The following is a 17,784-nucleotide window of genomic DNA, read 5'->3' as shown; positions in this document are numbered from 1 at the left end:
AAAAGCCCAAAGGGCATCGGTAGCTAAAAGTCCTTCCATTGGGTGCCTTCTAAAGCCTCCAGCAGGTATTGTTTGCACTTTCTGTAGCCTCATTTACTTCATTGCTCTAAGATCCGGCGCTGGAAAGTTGTCTTGTCTTAGCATGCTCGCCTCTCTGTTTTCGCCGCCTCCCTCTGAATATAACAATACATTTGTGTGGCCTTAAACGGGTAACAGTTAATGTACAGACCTAGACTGTGGCCACCTGCCAGTGCGGTGCTGGAACATGCGCTCAACTCTCCGGGCTGTCTGGGCAGCAACCGACAGCACCAGCCCCGCCTGCAACCACGGAGCCTCAGGAGCTGCGCGGAGCCAGGAGGGCCGCACGTGAGTGCCCCCAGCAGCTGCCCCCCCCCCCCCCCGCCTCCTCTCAGCCCAGACTGTTCCATCTTAACACTGTTTCATAAGTTCCTAAGCAAAATCTTGAGTTTCCAGTGATTTACAAACAAGCACGTATATTTCTTTGGACACTCACACACTGGACTTCTATCAAGTGTGGTAGGTACTATTCCAGAAAGTCCTGATCGATGGATTTAAGAATCGTCTGGTGAAAGAGCTGCACCATCAACACAGATGACGTTGCTGCAGAATCTCACCGCCTCTGCTCGCTGCTGCCAACACGGGCCTCTGTGGCCCTGACTTTATTCTCTTCCTGAGCTTTCCCCTGTTTTCTTGAGGCCTTTGTCTCGTTGAACATGCCACGCCTCGCAATTTGTGTTTGGGTTCGTTGTTCTTTCCATAACCCAAATAATCGTGGATAGAACCACCACCATCGTGGAACCACCAAAATGAGTCCTGCACCCAAATATAAGGATGGCATCTGGTCTAGTCTGGTACATTCAGGCTAGGTTTTCTCCAAATTCCTATCTAGGTACCACTGCCTTCCAGGGTACCAGCAGTCTCAGACCATCTGTTTCCACCGAAGTGGTCAGTTGGTCCAGAGCTTCCTGACCAGATGGACAGTGACTGTCATTCAGAATGGAGGTCAATCTTCAGGCAGCCAAGAAGAAAAAAAACAAAACTGATTTTTTAAAAAAGAGGTCCAGATCAAGGGAATTCAATTAATAGCCTGTAACCTAGTTATGCCAAATTCATTTTCACATGGTTCATGCATCCTGAAAAGAGTAACAAGTTTGCTGCATTTGCGCATTTCAATTATAAGTTGAATTAAATGCAGCAGCTGCAAGCATCTTTTTTTTTGTTTGTTTCCAAAACGATGAGTCAGAGTTAATCCACAGTTATATTTTTCCCTAGCACAGCAGAAAATAGTTATGTGTGTATTGTCAGGAGACAAAAATAAATTGTCACCCTAACCCTTTTGTCCCCCAGTTATCAGCTTTAAGCCTCACAGAGTGAGCAGCACAGAGGGAAAACATCGAGAGAACATGGAGATTCTACTGCACTGCAATGGTTTGCTCTTAGACATCTTTGGCATCACCAAGCTGCCTTTTCTTCCCCCTGCATTTCTAGTCCACCAAACATCTACTGTCCTGAGCAAGAAGATGCCTAGGAAATCAACAGGTGGGGACTGGAGGAGCAATTTTCAAAGATAAAACGTGTTTCGTGTTGGGGCTCTGGACACACCACCCCAAAATGTGGCTGGCAGAGACCAGAATATGCCACCCCCAAAATAGGCCTCTTGGGCTATTTTGAGCTGGTTATTCTGAGACATTGTAAACACAGGAGTAGCTCTGAAAAGCTGTCATTTTATAAAAGAAATTTATATCTCTAAAGGAAATCTACATTAGTAAAAGTATCTGTATCCGGAAAAGGGCTGCTCTGAGGTAAATTCTGTCGCCTGAGAGACTCTCTGCATAACAAGACAACCTTTATTGGCCACACTCTTCCTCCCCTCACCCTCCCTAATCCTGTGTGGCTACCACCCCCAGAAGCACAAGCCCTTCTTCCTTTGTGTAGCTCAGGATGCTACACAATCGACCCCTTCTCGACTCTCATATTTTGTGGGACTCCCATGCATCATGTAATTAAACATGGTTTTCCTCCTCTTAATCTGCCTTAGGTCAACCTAATTGGCAGCCTGGCCAAAGAACCTAGGAGAGTGGAGGAGAGCCATTTTCCCCTCCCCTGTGTTCTCCAGAGGGAGGTTTCTGGAATGATTACTGTAGCTGATCTGTCTATGACAAAAGCCAATCCATTTGAAACTCTGAGGTCACCAGTGGGAAATGATGAAAGTGGAAGAGACCCTTACCTTCCAGACTCTCCTTCCTCGGGGACCAGAAGAAGAAGGCAGGAGAAGCGTGGCTCCACCGTTCCAAAGTGGAGGGGCCACAGCTGAAGGAATACTGCTGCCAGGATCTCCTGGCCTGCCCGGGCCATAGCAGCCACTCCCCACGTGGCTCCCTTTCTAACTCTAAGAATTTCCACATAAGATGATGAATTAGATTATTCATTATTCAAAATGAATTGGATCCTAGTTTGCCACATACATTTTACAACTTCAAATCACGTTCTATGACTGTTTCTTTCTTCCAAGACAGATACATTTATCACAGATATATCCAACATTTAAGCTAGATCGTGAGAAATAAAAATAAAATCCTAAGCCCCCCGACCAAGTGAATGGATGCCCTCTTGGCCAAGGGGACCCCAGAGAAACCGTAGAAGTGAGTTCCTGGCCATGAGGGGATGGGGGTCAGACACACATCGTTATACTCCCTCTCTCAACCCGCCCTTTGGAAAGACTCACACTCGCTCCACCGCTGATTTCAACCAACGTCCTTCCTGACTGTCAGATCAGTGCCTTTCGGGGCATTCCCTGATAAGAGACCACCCACCCTGGAGTAGTCCTCCCAGTCTAGAGAGGCTGTGCACAGAGGGAAATCATGTCTTCGCTTCACTTTTTGACGTCAGAGGGCGAAAAACTCCACCCTCAGATCATGCTGATGCTGCCATTTTGTACATGTGATCGTGAAGGGGCATGAAGCTCAATCGTGCATGCATGTGTTTCTCCTTTAATAAATGCTCATGAGTCCTCCTATACTTATTAAATATATATATTCTGCCATGTTGCTCAGCATAAACTCCTGGTCCTTTACCATTCTCTTGGTAAATTGATCTCCCTTGGTGCTTGTTCTCAGCTTTCCAAGACGGCTGGCTGCAGGCAACAACCTTTTGAGAAATAAAGCCTCTTCTTTCCAAATTTATGAACCTCATCATTTTTCAGTTGACATTTTTGGGAAGGGGTCAGGCCTAATGAACTCCTTTTTTTCAGGTGGGGAAACTACACGCTGAGAACAGCTGGCCACCGCGCTCCGAGTCAGGCAGTCAGGACTGGGACCCGTGGCTTTCACCTAGGTGACGTGCTACCTTCTCCCTGGAGCAGAGCTGGAGTAGGGCACACTTTGAATCTAAATTTCAAGGTCTTCCTCACATATATTCCATTCAGGCTTCTCTTTCCTGCGTGCCTCTTAGTTTCTTACTCGACGTTTCCCAGGCTCTTCCTCTTCTTAGTCCAGAGAACTTCCTAATCACACTGTGCTCTGAGATCTTGATCTCCTAAGCCCTGGGGAAGCGGAGTCTCCTGTCCAGAACAGCCTCCCCTAAGGCTCGCGACCCCTCTCTAGTCACTGCTGGCTTCGGGGGGCACCATATACTTTCATGAAGATTTAGAACAACAGGCAGCAAGTGGGGCAGGGGCACTGCAGGAGTTCACAGAACAGTAGCCTGCAGCCCTTTTACTGCAAGAAGACAGAGCTCCAACTGGGGGAAATGGCTACCGAGGAAAGAAATCTATTTTAGAAGAGATAAGGAATTCACCTGCTTCCAAGATTCTATTGCTCCTTTAGGTAACAATCTCTTTTTTTTTTTTTAAATTTAAGATTCCAAAGTGTTCCTAAAAGTGATTTATTTGTCAAGGTGCTTATTAGGAGAATTCAATACACAACTCCATAAGAGGTTTGAAGGACTCAGCCTCGTGCTGAGCAGATATGGCAACCTTCAAGTGATGTTGGTCAGGCACCCTGGGGTGGGTGACGCTGTGTCTTAGGCCGATCCACACTGGTATTCTTGGACTGTCTACTTCAGCACAGTTTATAATGATAACCTATCTCCACAGTGTGCTTTTCTTTCCACCTTTTTATTTCAAAGGTTAGCATCCTTAGGTGACCCTCCTTTTACTAAAAACCACTTATTCCAAATTCTACCAGTCATTTTAAGAAATAGTTGAGAGAGAGTAACTCTAAAATAACATATTTTTCAAGAGCTGATAAATCCTATTGGTACTATTGGAAAAAAGGACCAAAGAGAAAGCATTGCAAAAAGGTAGAAATTATGCAGTTTCTACTTTCAGTACACCTTCTGTTTACAAGGTCTTTTGGCTTCTCTCTCTCATGCACATGTGATAAATGCCACAAACACCAGAGCACCCAGATCAACAGATTGTCATTCACCCTTTGGAAAACATACTGGAAATTTCAATCACTAGCTAAAGTGTGGGAAAAATTAGAGAAGTTCCTTTTATATAAAGCACAAGTAAAAACTACAATATCAACTGAAGGGTAATCAATACAATTGCCCCCCCCCCCTTATCTGAGAGGGATAAATTCCAAGACCCTCAGTGGCTGCCTAAAGCCAACTGCCATCCACTGGAACACAACTCTGTTCATGTCTTCCACCCACGAATTTAATGCCTTTTCCATCTTAACTCAGCACTTATCATGCACTGTGGCCATCATTTTTGCAGTGTGAGGCAAGGAAGAAAAACTAGCATGACCTTCTTTTTTCTTCTTCACAATCGCACCAACAAGTGATTCGTTCTTTTTAGAGACCTTAGCAACTCCGGCATGTTTTCTTTCCTTATTAAGTCAAGAATTTTACCTTTTCACTTAAAGGAAGCACTTCATGGCTTCTCTGTGGCATATTCGGGTTGCCAGCATCACTCCTCTTGTGTGTTGGGGCAATTATTAAGTAACATGGGGTGACTGGAACACGCACTGTGATACCACCACAGCTAACTAACAGGCAGGGAACATCGACAGTACGGCTATGCTGGATAAAGGAAGGATTCACATGCTGAGTGGGACAGAGCAGGACAACGCGAGATTTCATCACGCTATTCAAAATGGTGTACATGTTAAAACTTAGGAATTATTTCTTTCTGGAATTTTCCATTTAATATTTTTGGACCATGGTTGACTGTAGATAACTGAAACCATGGAACGCAAAACTTCAGATAAGGGGGGACTACTGAACTTTAAATCAGGATCCTTTATATGGAGACTCAAGTGCCCACTTCGCTTTCGTGAAGTTGAGCTGAGAGTGAGAAAACACAGCAGCAGCATTTCCAAAGGTAACCAGGGCCTCGACGTGGGCCGCGGGAAGGACACTGACTCCAGGACCTCAGTGCCTCTGGCCTGGGGACAAGAGCCCTGTCCAGTCCTCAGGAGCAGGGCAGAGGGGAGGAACTGAGCACTGTATCCCCTGGTGTGTGCTCCTGGGCCCCTGGGCACTGGGCTCCACCAGCAGCAGCTGAAAAGGAGCTGAGGTGCCCTGTGCTGGCCTGCGGGGAAGGAGCGTCATCAGAGAACTTTTAGAAGGAAAAGAAGGCACAGTAACCAGGAAAGGTTCTTCAGGACCGTGTTTAAGCCAGTGGGGCGTGGGTCTGTTTTAAGGAGACAGAGTGGTTAGGGTGACTGCAACCACACTGTCAGGGTTTGAAGCTAACTGTCTCCATTGTGCAAGTTACCTGATTTCCCTGTGACTCAGTTTCCTCAGATGTAAAGTGGAGCAAAGTAATAGCATTTACATCACAGGGTTGTTGCAAGTATTAAATGACTTAATGCATCAGTCAACACCACGTAGATGCTCCTGTTCTCGCTATTCCTGAGAAGACAGGCAGGTATTTAAACGGACAAGAATAGGCCTGGATACTGTGTCCAGAGCTGAGAACTGTTTGCCCACCAGACAGGATGAGAACTGGGAATGCGGAAGAAACCACAAGGCTAAGGAGAAACAGTGTTGGCTTCTTTCCTGGGCACGTGGCATCACTTTGCCCTGCAGCTTTGGCAGCTGTCACCCAGGTAGAGGCTGCCTGCCCTCACATTTCCTTAGCCCGTGAGTCAGCATTCTGGGGGCTTTTAAGTGAAGAAGCCAGCTGCAGGAGCAACAAAGCTTCCAAGAGGGCGTGGCACCAGCGGGGAGAGAGCCAGAGTCCCTCCTGGGGCAGAGGGCTGTCTGCAGGGTACTCAGTAGAAGAGAGTCCCTGCGAGAAAAGGTTGGATTGTCATGATAAAGTGTCAGTCCTAACTTCAAAAACCTTACCTCTCTGTCACATAAAAGTCTGACCTAAATTACAAAGGAGTAAAATCCTAGTGGACTGCTCCAGGTGATAGTATATAATTCATAAGGAAGGACCGTTTGCCTACAAATGTCTCCTCCCAGAAACTCCAAGCTGCAGAGAATTCTACGTTCACTGTTGATTCCCCCTCCTACCTCCCTATGCCACTGTCCCTCCCTCCTTACGTCTGCCGGCCTGGCCCAGTCCCCCTGCGTTCCCGTGTCCAAAGGCAGACAAGTTTCCAGTGTCAGAACAACAGATATTTCCTAGGCGTTCTTTCTTATTACCTTCAGAGAATTTTTACCTCTAATGGGAAAAGTGCTTCATTCCAAACTAAAAAATGCTCATGTTTGCTTACACCGCCAAGTGCCCCGTGCTCTTAAGACTGGAAACGGGCAAGAAGAAAGGAGAGAAGTGTGGCCCACATGCCCTGCTAGCATGCAAGCACAGAGCTACCTGGCCTGTTCATGAAGTCGCAGTGGCCCAGGCCCGCGATGTCTATCCTCTTCATAAAGAGCACCATGCTTGTGAGGTTGGCTTCCTGCATTTCTGCTGGCTTGAGTGGCCTCATGTCTTTGGAGGCAAATTCTTCAGTGTATAGACAGAACAGTTTTCCTGTAAGAAACCAAGAAAAATGGCTTTAATATTTCTGTGTTGCCTTCGCGCGTGAACCGACATTTAGTTTCCGTGTCCACAGTGCTACCTGAAGAAGATGAACCGAGGATTTGCTTGCGGATCTCTGCTTGGCTTTGGCTGATGGGCTGCATGACGAGGGAGTTCGCGCGTATCCTAGGGTTATACACCTTCACATGGAAAGACAGCACCGTTAGCAGGAGAGCCTCAAGACTGTAGGCTCACCGTGCTGTTTGCAGTCCTTTACTTCACGAAATGCTCTGCTACAGACTCATCTTCTTTGTACAGTATTTATTATTATTTCATTTGCCTTGAAGTAGAACCTGGAAGTGCTTTGATAAACGGATCTAAAGGTTGCAGCTTGCATTGTGGCATCAGTAACTACGGGACCTCTGTACCACCTGCTGAAATTCTAGTGCTACCACTTCCCTGAGCACCTTGCTGGCAAATGACAACAGGGCCTCAATGTGCCACGTGCAGAAAAAGCTGCTCACCTGACAGTGCTGTGTTTCCTTTTATTAATAGTTTTATTCAAATCAACTGTGATCTCAGTGGTCTCACTTTTATAACAAACATGAGACTTTTCAGTCATAACAACTAACACAAAAACTGCATATGGCATTAATGGTGACTTTTCTTTTTTTGAGAGAGTCTCGCTCAGTTGCCCCAGGTGGAGTGCCGCGTCACCATAGCTCACCGCAACCTCAAACTCCTGGGCTCAAGTGAATCTCCTGCCTCAGCCTCAAGAGTAGCTGGGACTACAGGTGTGCCCCATGAGCCCCAGCTAATTTTTCTATTTTTAGTAGACAGAAATGGGGTCTCCACTTGCTCAGGCTGGTCTCGAATTCCTGAGCTCAAGCAATCCTCCTGGCTTGGCCTCCCAGAGTGCTGGGATTACAGGCGTGAGCCACCGTGCCCTGCCAACGGTGATTTTACTTACAGGTGATCTGCAGGGGTGAGTGACAGCCCTGGGTTCTCCGAATGGTCGACTAATTCAATCAAGTTCAACTCTAACTGGTTCTAAAAGGAACCCTCCTAACTGTTGAGATTGGTCTGTCATAGTAAGACAAAGATATTTAGGAGGTTCATAGTCTCCTGGAAGGATAAAATTACTCAACATCTCATAATGGTAAATGAATTAATATATTTGGTAGGTTCCTTTCAAATCTCAAATGCTATGATTTCTGAAGTCCTAGTGTCTGAGAGTTTGAGATACCTCATTTTAATTTTTTCTAATGTTTTAATTTAAAGGTAATGATTAAAAACAATATATTTTGTAAAACAAAAATTTAGGATGAAAATTTATTATGTCAATTAAATCTGCTAAAATTAAAGTCAGTGTACACGAAACTAATTTCTAGTAAATTCCCTGGGGCAAGATGCTAAGTACTTTGATAAAGGGGTTATGAAAAAATATCAATGGATGCACATAAGAGATTAGTTTAGGAGTCAAATAATTTGCTTTGCTAGGACCTTAGGCTAAAGAAAAAAATACTGACAAGGAGAATCACCACCTTTATGCTTTAGTTGTGGAGTCTCTCCTCAAAACTTTCTCCTTTGGCACGTCAATCAATTTAATTAATTTCCAGACTACCAACAGGCTAATGATAGACAGTAGCATATGATCTAGACTTCTGCTACTGGTTGCAATTCTTCTTCTTTGCACATGTGACCAGATTCAAAGAATCCCCATCTCACACAGTCCATCCTACTATATTTACTTTATAGTAAAATGGCAGGAACCCAAGACAATTACTAGCAGTCTATTTAACCTACTGGATAATAATTACCTTTCTTCTTTCTATGCCCACATCAATAACAAACTTGACTGAGTTGCTCCAGATCAAAGACTCTCCAGAGCTAGTGGTTAACACCACTCTTCTTTGATAAACTTGGCTTCTTTTTTCTGTATCGTCAATTGGCTTGAACAACGTACATTTCTCTTTTGGATACAAAGGAACAACCACCAGTTCTCCAAGGTCTGGGTTTAAGTTAGATCCTTCTTGGTAGACAGTTTCATAGGCTTTTTCAATATCCTTAAGTAAAAAATAACATCATCTATAAGAACAAAGTGCAATACAAACAACTTCACTACTTTAAAAAAGTGTCTGAATTAAATAAAATTTGGGGCAATACTATACAAGGAAATGTGTACAGGAAAAGAAATGCCTACGTTGTTGTCGTGTGTATCTTTAAATAAGGAAAAAAGATGTAACTAAATTATAAAATTTCTTTGGGAAAGTTAAATATAATTTCTTTGGGAAAGTTAAATATAATTTATAAACAATTTCATTGCTTTTAGTCCAAAATGGTTCTCCTCTTGTGAAATGTACTATCTTTGCCTTTATGCATTTATCCTTCTATTTTTCTAGCTTGGTACAATTTCTCATATCTATTAACAATGACAGGTAAACAAAAGTTATTCTGACATCAATGACAATGCACCACTGTACTTTAATGGTGGCAGAACTAAGGATTACACATCACTAGATTTCCTACAAAAGTACACATGCAAACATACTCCATAATCAAGATCTCTATCTGGGTCATTCTAAAAATTATTTTGACCATTTAGCACTTAAAAATTGCAAAAATGCAATAAAGTAGGCAGAAAATAGTTACTGCTATTTAAATCTTTGCATGATTCAGCCATTTAGAAATACCCTTTAAAAATGTTTTATTGTCAAATATCTTGGGGGGAAAAGTCAGTTATTTTCCATAAAGCTACATACGAGTAATTGGTACAAAACACTCAAAAGGTAAGGCATTTTAGATAGTATTTTTCTATTCCTCAAATCACTCGTTTTTTAGAACCTCATACAAAATAGATGTCACTTAATGTAATTTTTGTCCTTTTTCCCAAATTTCTACTTTCTCAAGGACCTAATAAACTACCAAATGGAAGGAGCCCCATTTAAATTCATTAGATTCATTAGATTTCATTAAAAATTTAAGTAAAAAAAAAAGATGACTTCCCATGATCATTATAGTTTTTAAGACTCGATTCCATTCTCCATTTCCCTGGCTCACATCTCCTTCCTTTCCACACCACTTGTAGAATGGGATTGAATTAGCTAAGGGTTTTGCAGGCGGTCTGGGAGAGCTGGGGGACTGTTTCCAAGTGTCTCCTGATCTGCTGCGAGCCGCGGGAATGTGCTCCCCAGGTTCCAATCGGCAGTCACACAGGTATGTTCCCTTGCCCACGCTTCCCTTTTCTGCACATTGTAGGTTGACTTGGGACAGATTTTGTAACAGGCATTATGACCATTGATCACAATGCATGGAAGTTCGCCAGCTGGCATAATCAGAACAAAATTATGCCTCCATTTTTATAACTTTGATCACCACATTTGACCTCACATGTCATGTGAGGCTAACTCAGACATGAAAAGGAAGGGAACAGGCACGTGGGCTGTGTTCTCCTGAGCCTGCTGCTGCGGGGCCTTGCGAGGGATCGCTCCTTCCTCCCTGCGGCTCCCGGGAGCCAGCTTCTCCCAGCCGTCGCTTAGCAGATAACCTGCATTTGGAAAGGGTTTTGATTCCAGCAACCCACTCATGAGCGATTTCCTATCAACATGAACTTTCGAATTGTACTGAAATATTTACTCTTATTCTCTTAGAATACTTTTGAAAAAGTAATTGGGCCACTACTTTTTTATTTTCTTCTAATTGCTAAAACTTCAGTTGTAGGTGGATTCTTTTTCAGTCTAATGCTTTCCCAATTGAGCTGTTTTGGCTGCCTTGTAGGTTGGTCCTAATGCTGGATTTTGTTCCAAATGTGGGGAAAAAAGGAAATAAAAAAAGTTCAGAAGGAAAAAAGCATACCTGATAAAAGGCTTTATGGCTATAATCTTCAGAATTTGAGGAAAAAAGCTTAAAATATGCACCTGGTGCTTCACGTGTTTTGTTTATTTCCTTGATTCTTACTCCATGTATACAGTTGATTTATACAAATGGGACTTTCCTATAACTACCTGCATAGCTATGGAAAACAGCAACACCCACTGAAGGAAGATTGCTAGCAGATAGCCTGAAAAATGAAAGACCCACAACTACATAGAACATTTCCCAGGAAAACCTCCAACCTCATGAAACCTTTGTGATAGCTTATTATTGCAGAAAAATTTGGCTAGATGATATTATAAATCTCAACTTATGTTTTCTATTTAATTTATTTCACTTTTTGTTGTCAGGTTAAAAGATGGTTGAGTAATAAGGGACAACACACTGTAAACATTCAGGGCTGTCTCAGATTTAGTCTCAGCAGGTGGTGCTGAGCAAGTGGTTAGAGCCCACGTGGAACACCTAACGTGAATGCCATTATAGGCTCGCCTGACCGAAATGTTTGAGAATACTTCTGCAATTTAAAATGCATCTCTTAAAAAATGACAATTAGTACTTTTCTATGAAGACTGTGTGGGTTTGTTTTCGTGTGATATTTATGTGCTATGGTAGGTTTTAAAGTGTTATATAGAAATCAAGAAAGCTTCAATTGGCATCAGGGAAAAATGATCAATAGCTGTTAGCATGGATTTCAGAACAAGATAAATCTTTCCAAGAGACAAATTCCAAGTCCATAAGAGGGGACTATCTTAACTGTGGGTCCTGATAAAAGTAATAAAAAAGAAAAACCCATGAGTGTACTGAACTCTGTTCAACTTGTTAGGTGGTAGGTGGGGTAAGGAAAGCCAGATAACACCTGTGGAATTTAGGGCTGAATTGTGAGAGAAAAAACTGATTCTGCTGTCTGCTCAAGTCAGCAGAATCCCAGGGGCTGGCTTGCCGCCCCACGAGTGGGGCAGATTTGCTGCTGGGCCCCGGGCAATGAGGAGCTCACCCACAGAGTGGGCGCCGGGCCTGGGTTGCAGCACCCAGCATTGCCAGAGGCTCAGAACTGCAACCTCCGTGTAGCTTTCATGGCACTCTCACTTTTAAGAGTTTAATACTCTGCAAGACTGATGGTTTCTTAATAGGAAATGCCTTTCCAGCTTAACTTGGACTTTATAGTTTCTACTACCATCCTCAGTACAAATGCATCTTCTAAAGTCTGACAGTTCAAAAATCACTATATCATGAATTATAGCATATACTAAACTTATCTGGAGAATAAACACTCTAAGACCACCCACCCCAATTCTGTTATGAGCATTATTTTCTAAAAATCAAAAAATCTGTTTTGGGCCAGGCGCTGTGGCTCACGCCTGTAATCCTAGCTCTTGGGAGGCCAAGGCGGGCGGATTGCTCAAGGTCAGGAGTTCAAAACCAGCCTGAGCAAGAGCGAGACCCCGTCTCTACTATAAATAGAAAGAAATTAATTGGCCAACTGATATATATATAAAAAAAAATTAGCCGGGCATGGTGGCGCATGCCTGTAGTCCCAGCTACCCGGGAGGCTGAGGCAGAAGGATCACTCGAGCCCAGGAGTTTGAGGTTGCTGTGAGCTAGGCTGACGCCACGGCACTCACTCTAGCCTGGGCAACAAAGCGAGACTCTGTCTCAAAAAAAAAAAAAAAAAAAAAAAAAATCTGTTTTGGAATTTTGGCTTACTCTGACTTGAAAGACTACTACCTTTTTTTTAAAATTTTTTTGGCAGAAGTATATGTCCTGTTTTTCACCTCGCAATTCTAACTCTCAAATATTTTAGATGTCTAGTTTTGCCATTCTTCCTTTCCTTAGTTTTCACTCAGTTATTCTGAGAATCTCTAATTGTTTTCATAAATCCTCTGTGTCCTTAATCATTTTATTACTTTCCTCAGAACTTTCTTGAATATCTTGACTCATGCAGGATTGGGGAGTATAATAGAATAAATTACTGTAATAGGTAGGAGATTTACTATTCAAGAGAATGTATATCATCTATATCCAAAAAAAATTATAAATATGCTGTGGTTATTTATACATTTAAGATTCTAAATTACTTTAATTTAGAAACTCATAGAATTTAAGTTGTAAGAAAACTGTCTAAAGTTCCCAAAGCTGGGAGGATCAGTCATCCTTTATGCTTTGAACATAAAGCAGAATACTTCTGAAAGTATTTCTGCAAGCAAGTGGGTACTTAAGAAAGGCTCTGGCAGGGTGCTGAGGTGCTTGTCTTTGTTCAGCTGATGGCTCAGCCTGTATCAAACCATTTCCTGTTCACTTCTGTTTAATCACTGGAACCACTCTACATTTGGGTCATGGCCTAAAAACTAGTGCTTTCACTTTCTGAGAGAGAAGATGGGAAGGGAAAAAAGGCCAGGCAATTAGTCTTTAAGAAGAAAAGCCTAATTCTGGAGATCCTTGAGGCTTTTAGATTAAGCCAACAGAGTAGTGAAAAAAAAAGTAGGCCCAGTGTAGCTGCGATTAAAAAAAAAAATAAAAGCAACTTCAAATGGCACCTTGGCTGTAGGAAAGCAGTAACAGAATGCAAATGATGTTCAATTGTACATTTCCCATCATTCTTTTGAAGAGATGTTTTCAAGAAACCTGAGTGAAAATTTTTCTCATTCATCTTTTAAGAAAAGGAGCCATGGTCTAGGGAGACGGCCATCTGGGGTGTGCTATGAAATATATGTTCTGCTTCATTCCTCACTGACTATTTCAGAGACACTTGTGGGAAATTTCTGATGCTCACCAACAAATGCACCTGGTCATGAGGGTGGCGGCTGGGAGTGTGCCAGGCGGTGGCGTGTGTCTACTGTACTAAGAGACGACGATTTGCAGCAAGCAAGGGTAGAACCAGCTCTGCACTGGGGTAGCCCCCTATCTGGCCTGAAGTTGGGGAAGGAAGTTGACTCTAGGGATCATTTTTGGAAACTCCTCACCCATTGCTGCCTCACCCATTCTTTGTTTTCAGAACAACATGTGATTTGAGAAACACTTCCTTGTTCTCCTTTCAGCACAGGTTTTATGTAATGAGGTGTGGTGAAACCAAATATTTAAACAGTTAATTAGCAAACCGAAACCTGTGCGTTAGTTATTAAAAGCTTCCCCAGTGAAATACCTTATTACTCTGTTAGGTTAGAATATTACTTACTTACTTGTTCACAGGCCAGAAAGACTACAATGTCACCCTTCTCACCCGAGTGGTGAATTTCAAAGATAAGGTGTAAAATAGACTCAAAAGGATCCTTCTGAGCCCCACTAAGGTACACAACCTCCACAGGGTGCTTATTTTTCACTTCTATGAGAGGCACGTTTCCATAATAAGAACTGAGTTTGCTGATCAGATGAGGTGAGGAGTTAATTATAAGCTTCAGTTCTGGTCTTGCTAGTAAAACATCTTTAAGGAGTCCAAGTAACACATCAGTTGCAATGCTTCTTTCATGAACATCATCTAAGATGATGACCCCATAGCTACCCAAAAAAGGATTGGACATCATTTCTCTTTGCAACATATCATCAGTACAATACCTATAAAGAAGAAACATTAAAGTTAGAATATTCTATGATAGTCATGCAGAGAACTTCATAACAACAAAAGTGCCTTTCCTATATACTTTTCTCTAAATCAGTGATTCTAAATTTTTACTGGGGCCAAGATTCCTTTAAGATGATAAAATCTACAAACTTATAACACAGAAACACACAGAAACAAAATTTATACCCAGTTTGTGTATGTTCATGGAACCCCCAGAGACCATCATTGAACCCTAGGTTAAAGACCTCTGCCTAAATGTTTATTACAAATATTAACAAGGACTGCATTTCACATTTGCTCTGAGCTTTATAAACAAAGAGCAGTATCATAAAACACCCTTGTCAGGTAAGCATTTTTCCCTTCTCTTTTATCCATGAAAGAATTTTGAGTAAGTGCATAGACTCTTCAAGGAAAGGATACAAGAACGGCCACCTGGCTCAGGCTCACAGCCCAGCCAGCCACCTTGAGTACCACTACTATCGGAAACGCATTATGGAGATGACACCACCAAGATGTCAGCTTCAACCAAACAAAAGTATCTAAAAACTAGCCACCTATTTAAGTGTAGCAAGCAAATTGGCTAGAATTCCTGGAGGGGTCATTAGTGATTTTAATAGAATTTCCCAGTAGTTTTTGGAAACATATTTTTTTAAAAAACCACCTATTAATCATTCACTTTCACATAAATATCTTTCTGACACTATTTACATATTTACCTATATCATTGCTTGAAGAAACCAATCCAATATATTTTCTACCCATTTAAGGTATTTACTTTTATTCATCCTTGTACATAGCAATTCTGAGACTGCTGTCCTTTAGAAAGACCTGCTTTGCAAGGTTGGCCCTCGGATGGTATTTGGGAACTTAGATTTGGGGAGGATTCTCACCATTCTTACCATTCCCAGAACTAATAAAGAGTGGCTCATTGTGCCTGAACTATTGGTACAAGCAATAGGGTTTATGTTGAACCATATTTTGGAACGCACTAGGTAGAGGGCGCCTACGTGACCAGCCCCCAGTAAGAGTCCTGGGCACTGAGTCTCTGATGAGTTTCCCTGGTAGGAAACCATTTCACAACTCGTGAAGGAATTAATGGCATTCTGTGCAACTCCACTGCACAAGAACTCTTGGGGACCTGTGCCTGGTTTCCTCTGAACTTTATCCTACCCACTATATTTCCCTTTTCTGATTTTGCTGTATATCTTTTCACTGCAATAAATCTTACCTGTAAGTAAACTATTAATATATGCTGAATCCTATGAATCCTCCTAGCAAATTATTGAACCTAGGGGTGGTCCTGGTTCCTGAATTAACCCCTTTCACAGTCCTCAATTAACTCCTTTCAAGGAGGAAAGAAAAGGAAGGAAACATTTATTAAGCTCCTAGAGTGTGCCAGGGATTGTGCTGGTGCATACAGTTTCAGAATATCTTCAAGGTAGACATTACTATCCCATCACTATTGCTCATTTATAAATGAAAAAACTGAGGCTCAGAAAAGTTAAGTACTCTGCCCAACGTCATAAAGCCAGGGATACAGTCAAGATTTAAAACTGATATCTGATGTCATTGTCAAATGATAAAGGTTGCTTCCTTGGCCTTCATGGTTTTGGTCTATGTTTTTACTCTCTGTATCTTCATGAGATCAAAGTGTTTGCTCTATGCCTTTCTTTTCATACATGTTCTTATCCTGTGTCTTGCCAAATGAGTGGTGATAAATTGTTGATCACTCCTTTTCTCAAACTTAAAAAATATCCTGAATGCTACACCATTATATTTTGTGCAAGATGCAAACAAACAGATGCATTGAAATCTGGCTTTCAGGTCACCTTTTGCTGAGGTTAATTAGTATGCTATAATGATATAAGTTACTATTGCCTCTTATCTCAAAACAAATTATTTTAATCTATGCTACTTCCTTAATGTTAGAAATTAAATTTCTGTTCTCTTTTCATCAAAAATTATCTAAGCACTGATCATATAGAAAGCTATGCTCCCCATAAGCTGGAGGAGGTATATGTGTTATATAAATATACCTAGGTTTCATTAAAAAGAGAGAAGATAGTGTCTTACTTAAAACTCTACTAGACTCAGCAAACAAGGCCTGGCCTGCCAGATGATTATATAATTCTAAGGGAGTCATAAAGGCTTATTCCTAAATACTATACAAATCTACATTTTTTCTATATAACACAAAGATATATTTCTTACCTTTGTGTTAATAAGATATTGTGTGTATGATGCTTAAAAAAGTGCTATTGCTGATAACTATGTAAAAAAATATATGCACTGCCAAGGTTTCAGGAAATGCAGTTTATATTTTAATTCCTAAGACTAAATTTCTAAAAGCTAAGAATATAATAAAATATCTTAAAGTTTTATTAATTTTAATATTTTATGAAGTTATATATATTGAGTTTGATCTTAATGAAAATTTGAGAACATAACTTTTCAGGTCTAAAACTGAAAAGATCCCTATTTGAAATCTATGAGTCACTTCAAGATATCTTGACATGTAGTTCAGAAAGACTATTTTAGGTATGTTATATTCAGGTATTCACTGGTTCAAAAAGGGCCAGGAAAAAAAGCTTAAAAAAGTAAATTGTTATATATAGAATCAAAACAATGGTAGTAGGCATAAAGACAGCCTTACTAACTAACTGCCTATTATGTTTCTGGTAGATTAGATATTAAGGAATTACAAAGAAAAGGGAAGACAATATCAAATATAGAACATCCCCTTCTATGATCAATAAACCTTAAATTCTCTGATTTAAATAGCTATTTGATCTGAGATTATTCAAAATTTTGGCTAGCATGCCTCTCCAGGAAAATGAATCTGGTTCTAATTATAATTCTAAAAATATAATTCTAAGTATAAAAATCGCTGCCACATACATGCACTGTGGATCAGTCACCTGTATTAACTCATTCAGTCCTCGAAGCAACCCTCTGAGACGTGCATGAATCATCCACATTGTACAGATAAGGAGACTTAGGTGCAGAGAGGTTAGGTGACCGGCACAAGGTTGCGCACATTTTACAACCACGCTGCCTCCTCCTCAGAGCACCAGAAGAAAATAAGGTATTGCTTTCTTTTACCACTGGGGAGCTCTGCAATAGTTGGGGCCTCTTTCCTGCAACTCAGACCAAGAATGTAGCAGAATATCTGCTGCCTCTATGCTGATTCGGAGGGAATGTCACGGTGGAAAAGAAGGTACGAGGTCCCAGCAGCAAGAGTAATTGTAAAGTAAAGCTATAAAAGCAGTGAGAGGCCGGGCGTGGTGGCTCAGGCCTGTAATCCTAGCACTCTGGGAGGCTGAGGCAGGCGAATCGCTCAAGGTCAGGAGTTCAAAACCAGCCTGAACAAGAGCGAGACCCTGTCTCTACTAAAAATAGAAAGAAATTAATTGGCCAA

At 41.6% G+C, this 17,784-nt stretch overlaps 1 protein-coding gene across 4 annotated transcripts in view; it reads right to left on the bottom strand.

The window, feature by feature from the left end:
- Nucleotides 1–17,784, bottom strand: part of DHX32 (DEAH-box helicase 32 (putative)) — a 53,694-nt gene that overhangs the window by 10,317 nt on the left and 25,593 nt on the right. For all 4 annotated transcript variants that reach the window (XM_076009712.1, XM_012781374.3, XM_076009713.1 and 1 more), the window contains exons 4-7: nt 13,987–14,359; nt 8,758–9,003; nt 7,038–7,137; nt 6,791–6,949 (exon numbers count right to left, since the gene is read on the bottom strand). In XM_076009712.1, coding sequence (XP_075865827.1) covers nt 6,791–6,949; nt 7,038–7,137; nt 8,758–9,003; nt 13,987–14,359 — 878 coding nt within the window. The remainder of the gene's footprint in view (nt 1–6,790; nt 6,950–7,037; nt 7,138–8,757; nt 9,004–13,986; nt 14,360–17,784) is intronic.

This window comes from Microcebus murinus, chromosome 14 (assembly GCF_040939455.1).
Source record: "Microcebus murinus isolate Inina chromosome 14, M.murinus_Inina_mat1.0, whole genome shotgun sequence".
In the NCBI taxonomy this organism is placed as follows: Eukaryota; Metazoa; Chordata; class Mammalia; order Primates; family Cheirogaleidae; genus Microcebus; species Microcebus murinus.
Note: the sequence above shows the minus strand (reverse complement) of the source record. Positions and strands in the feature narration are given on the sequence as shown.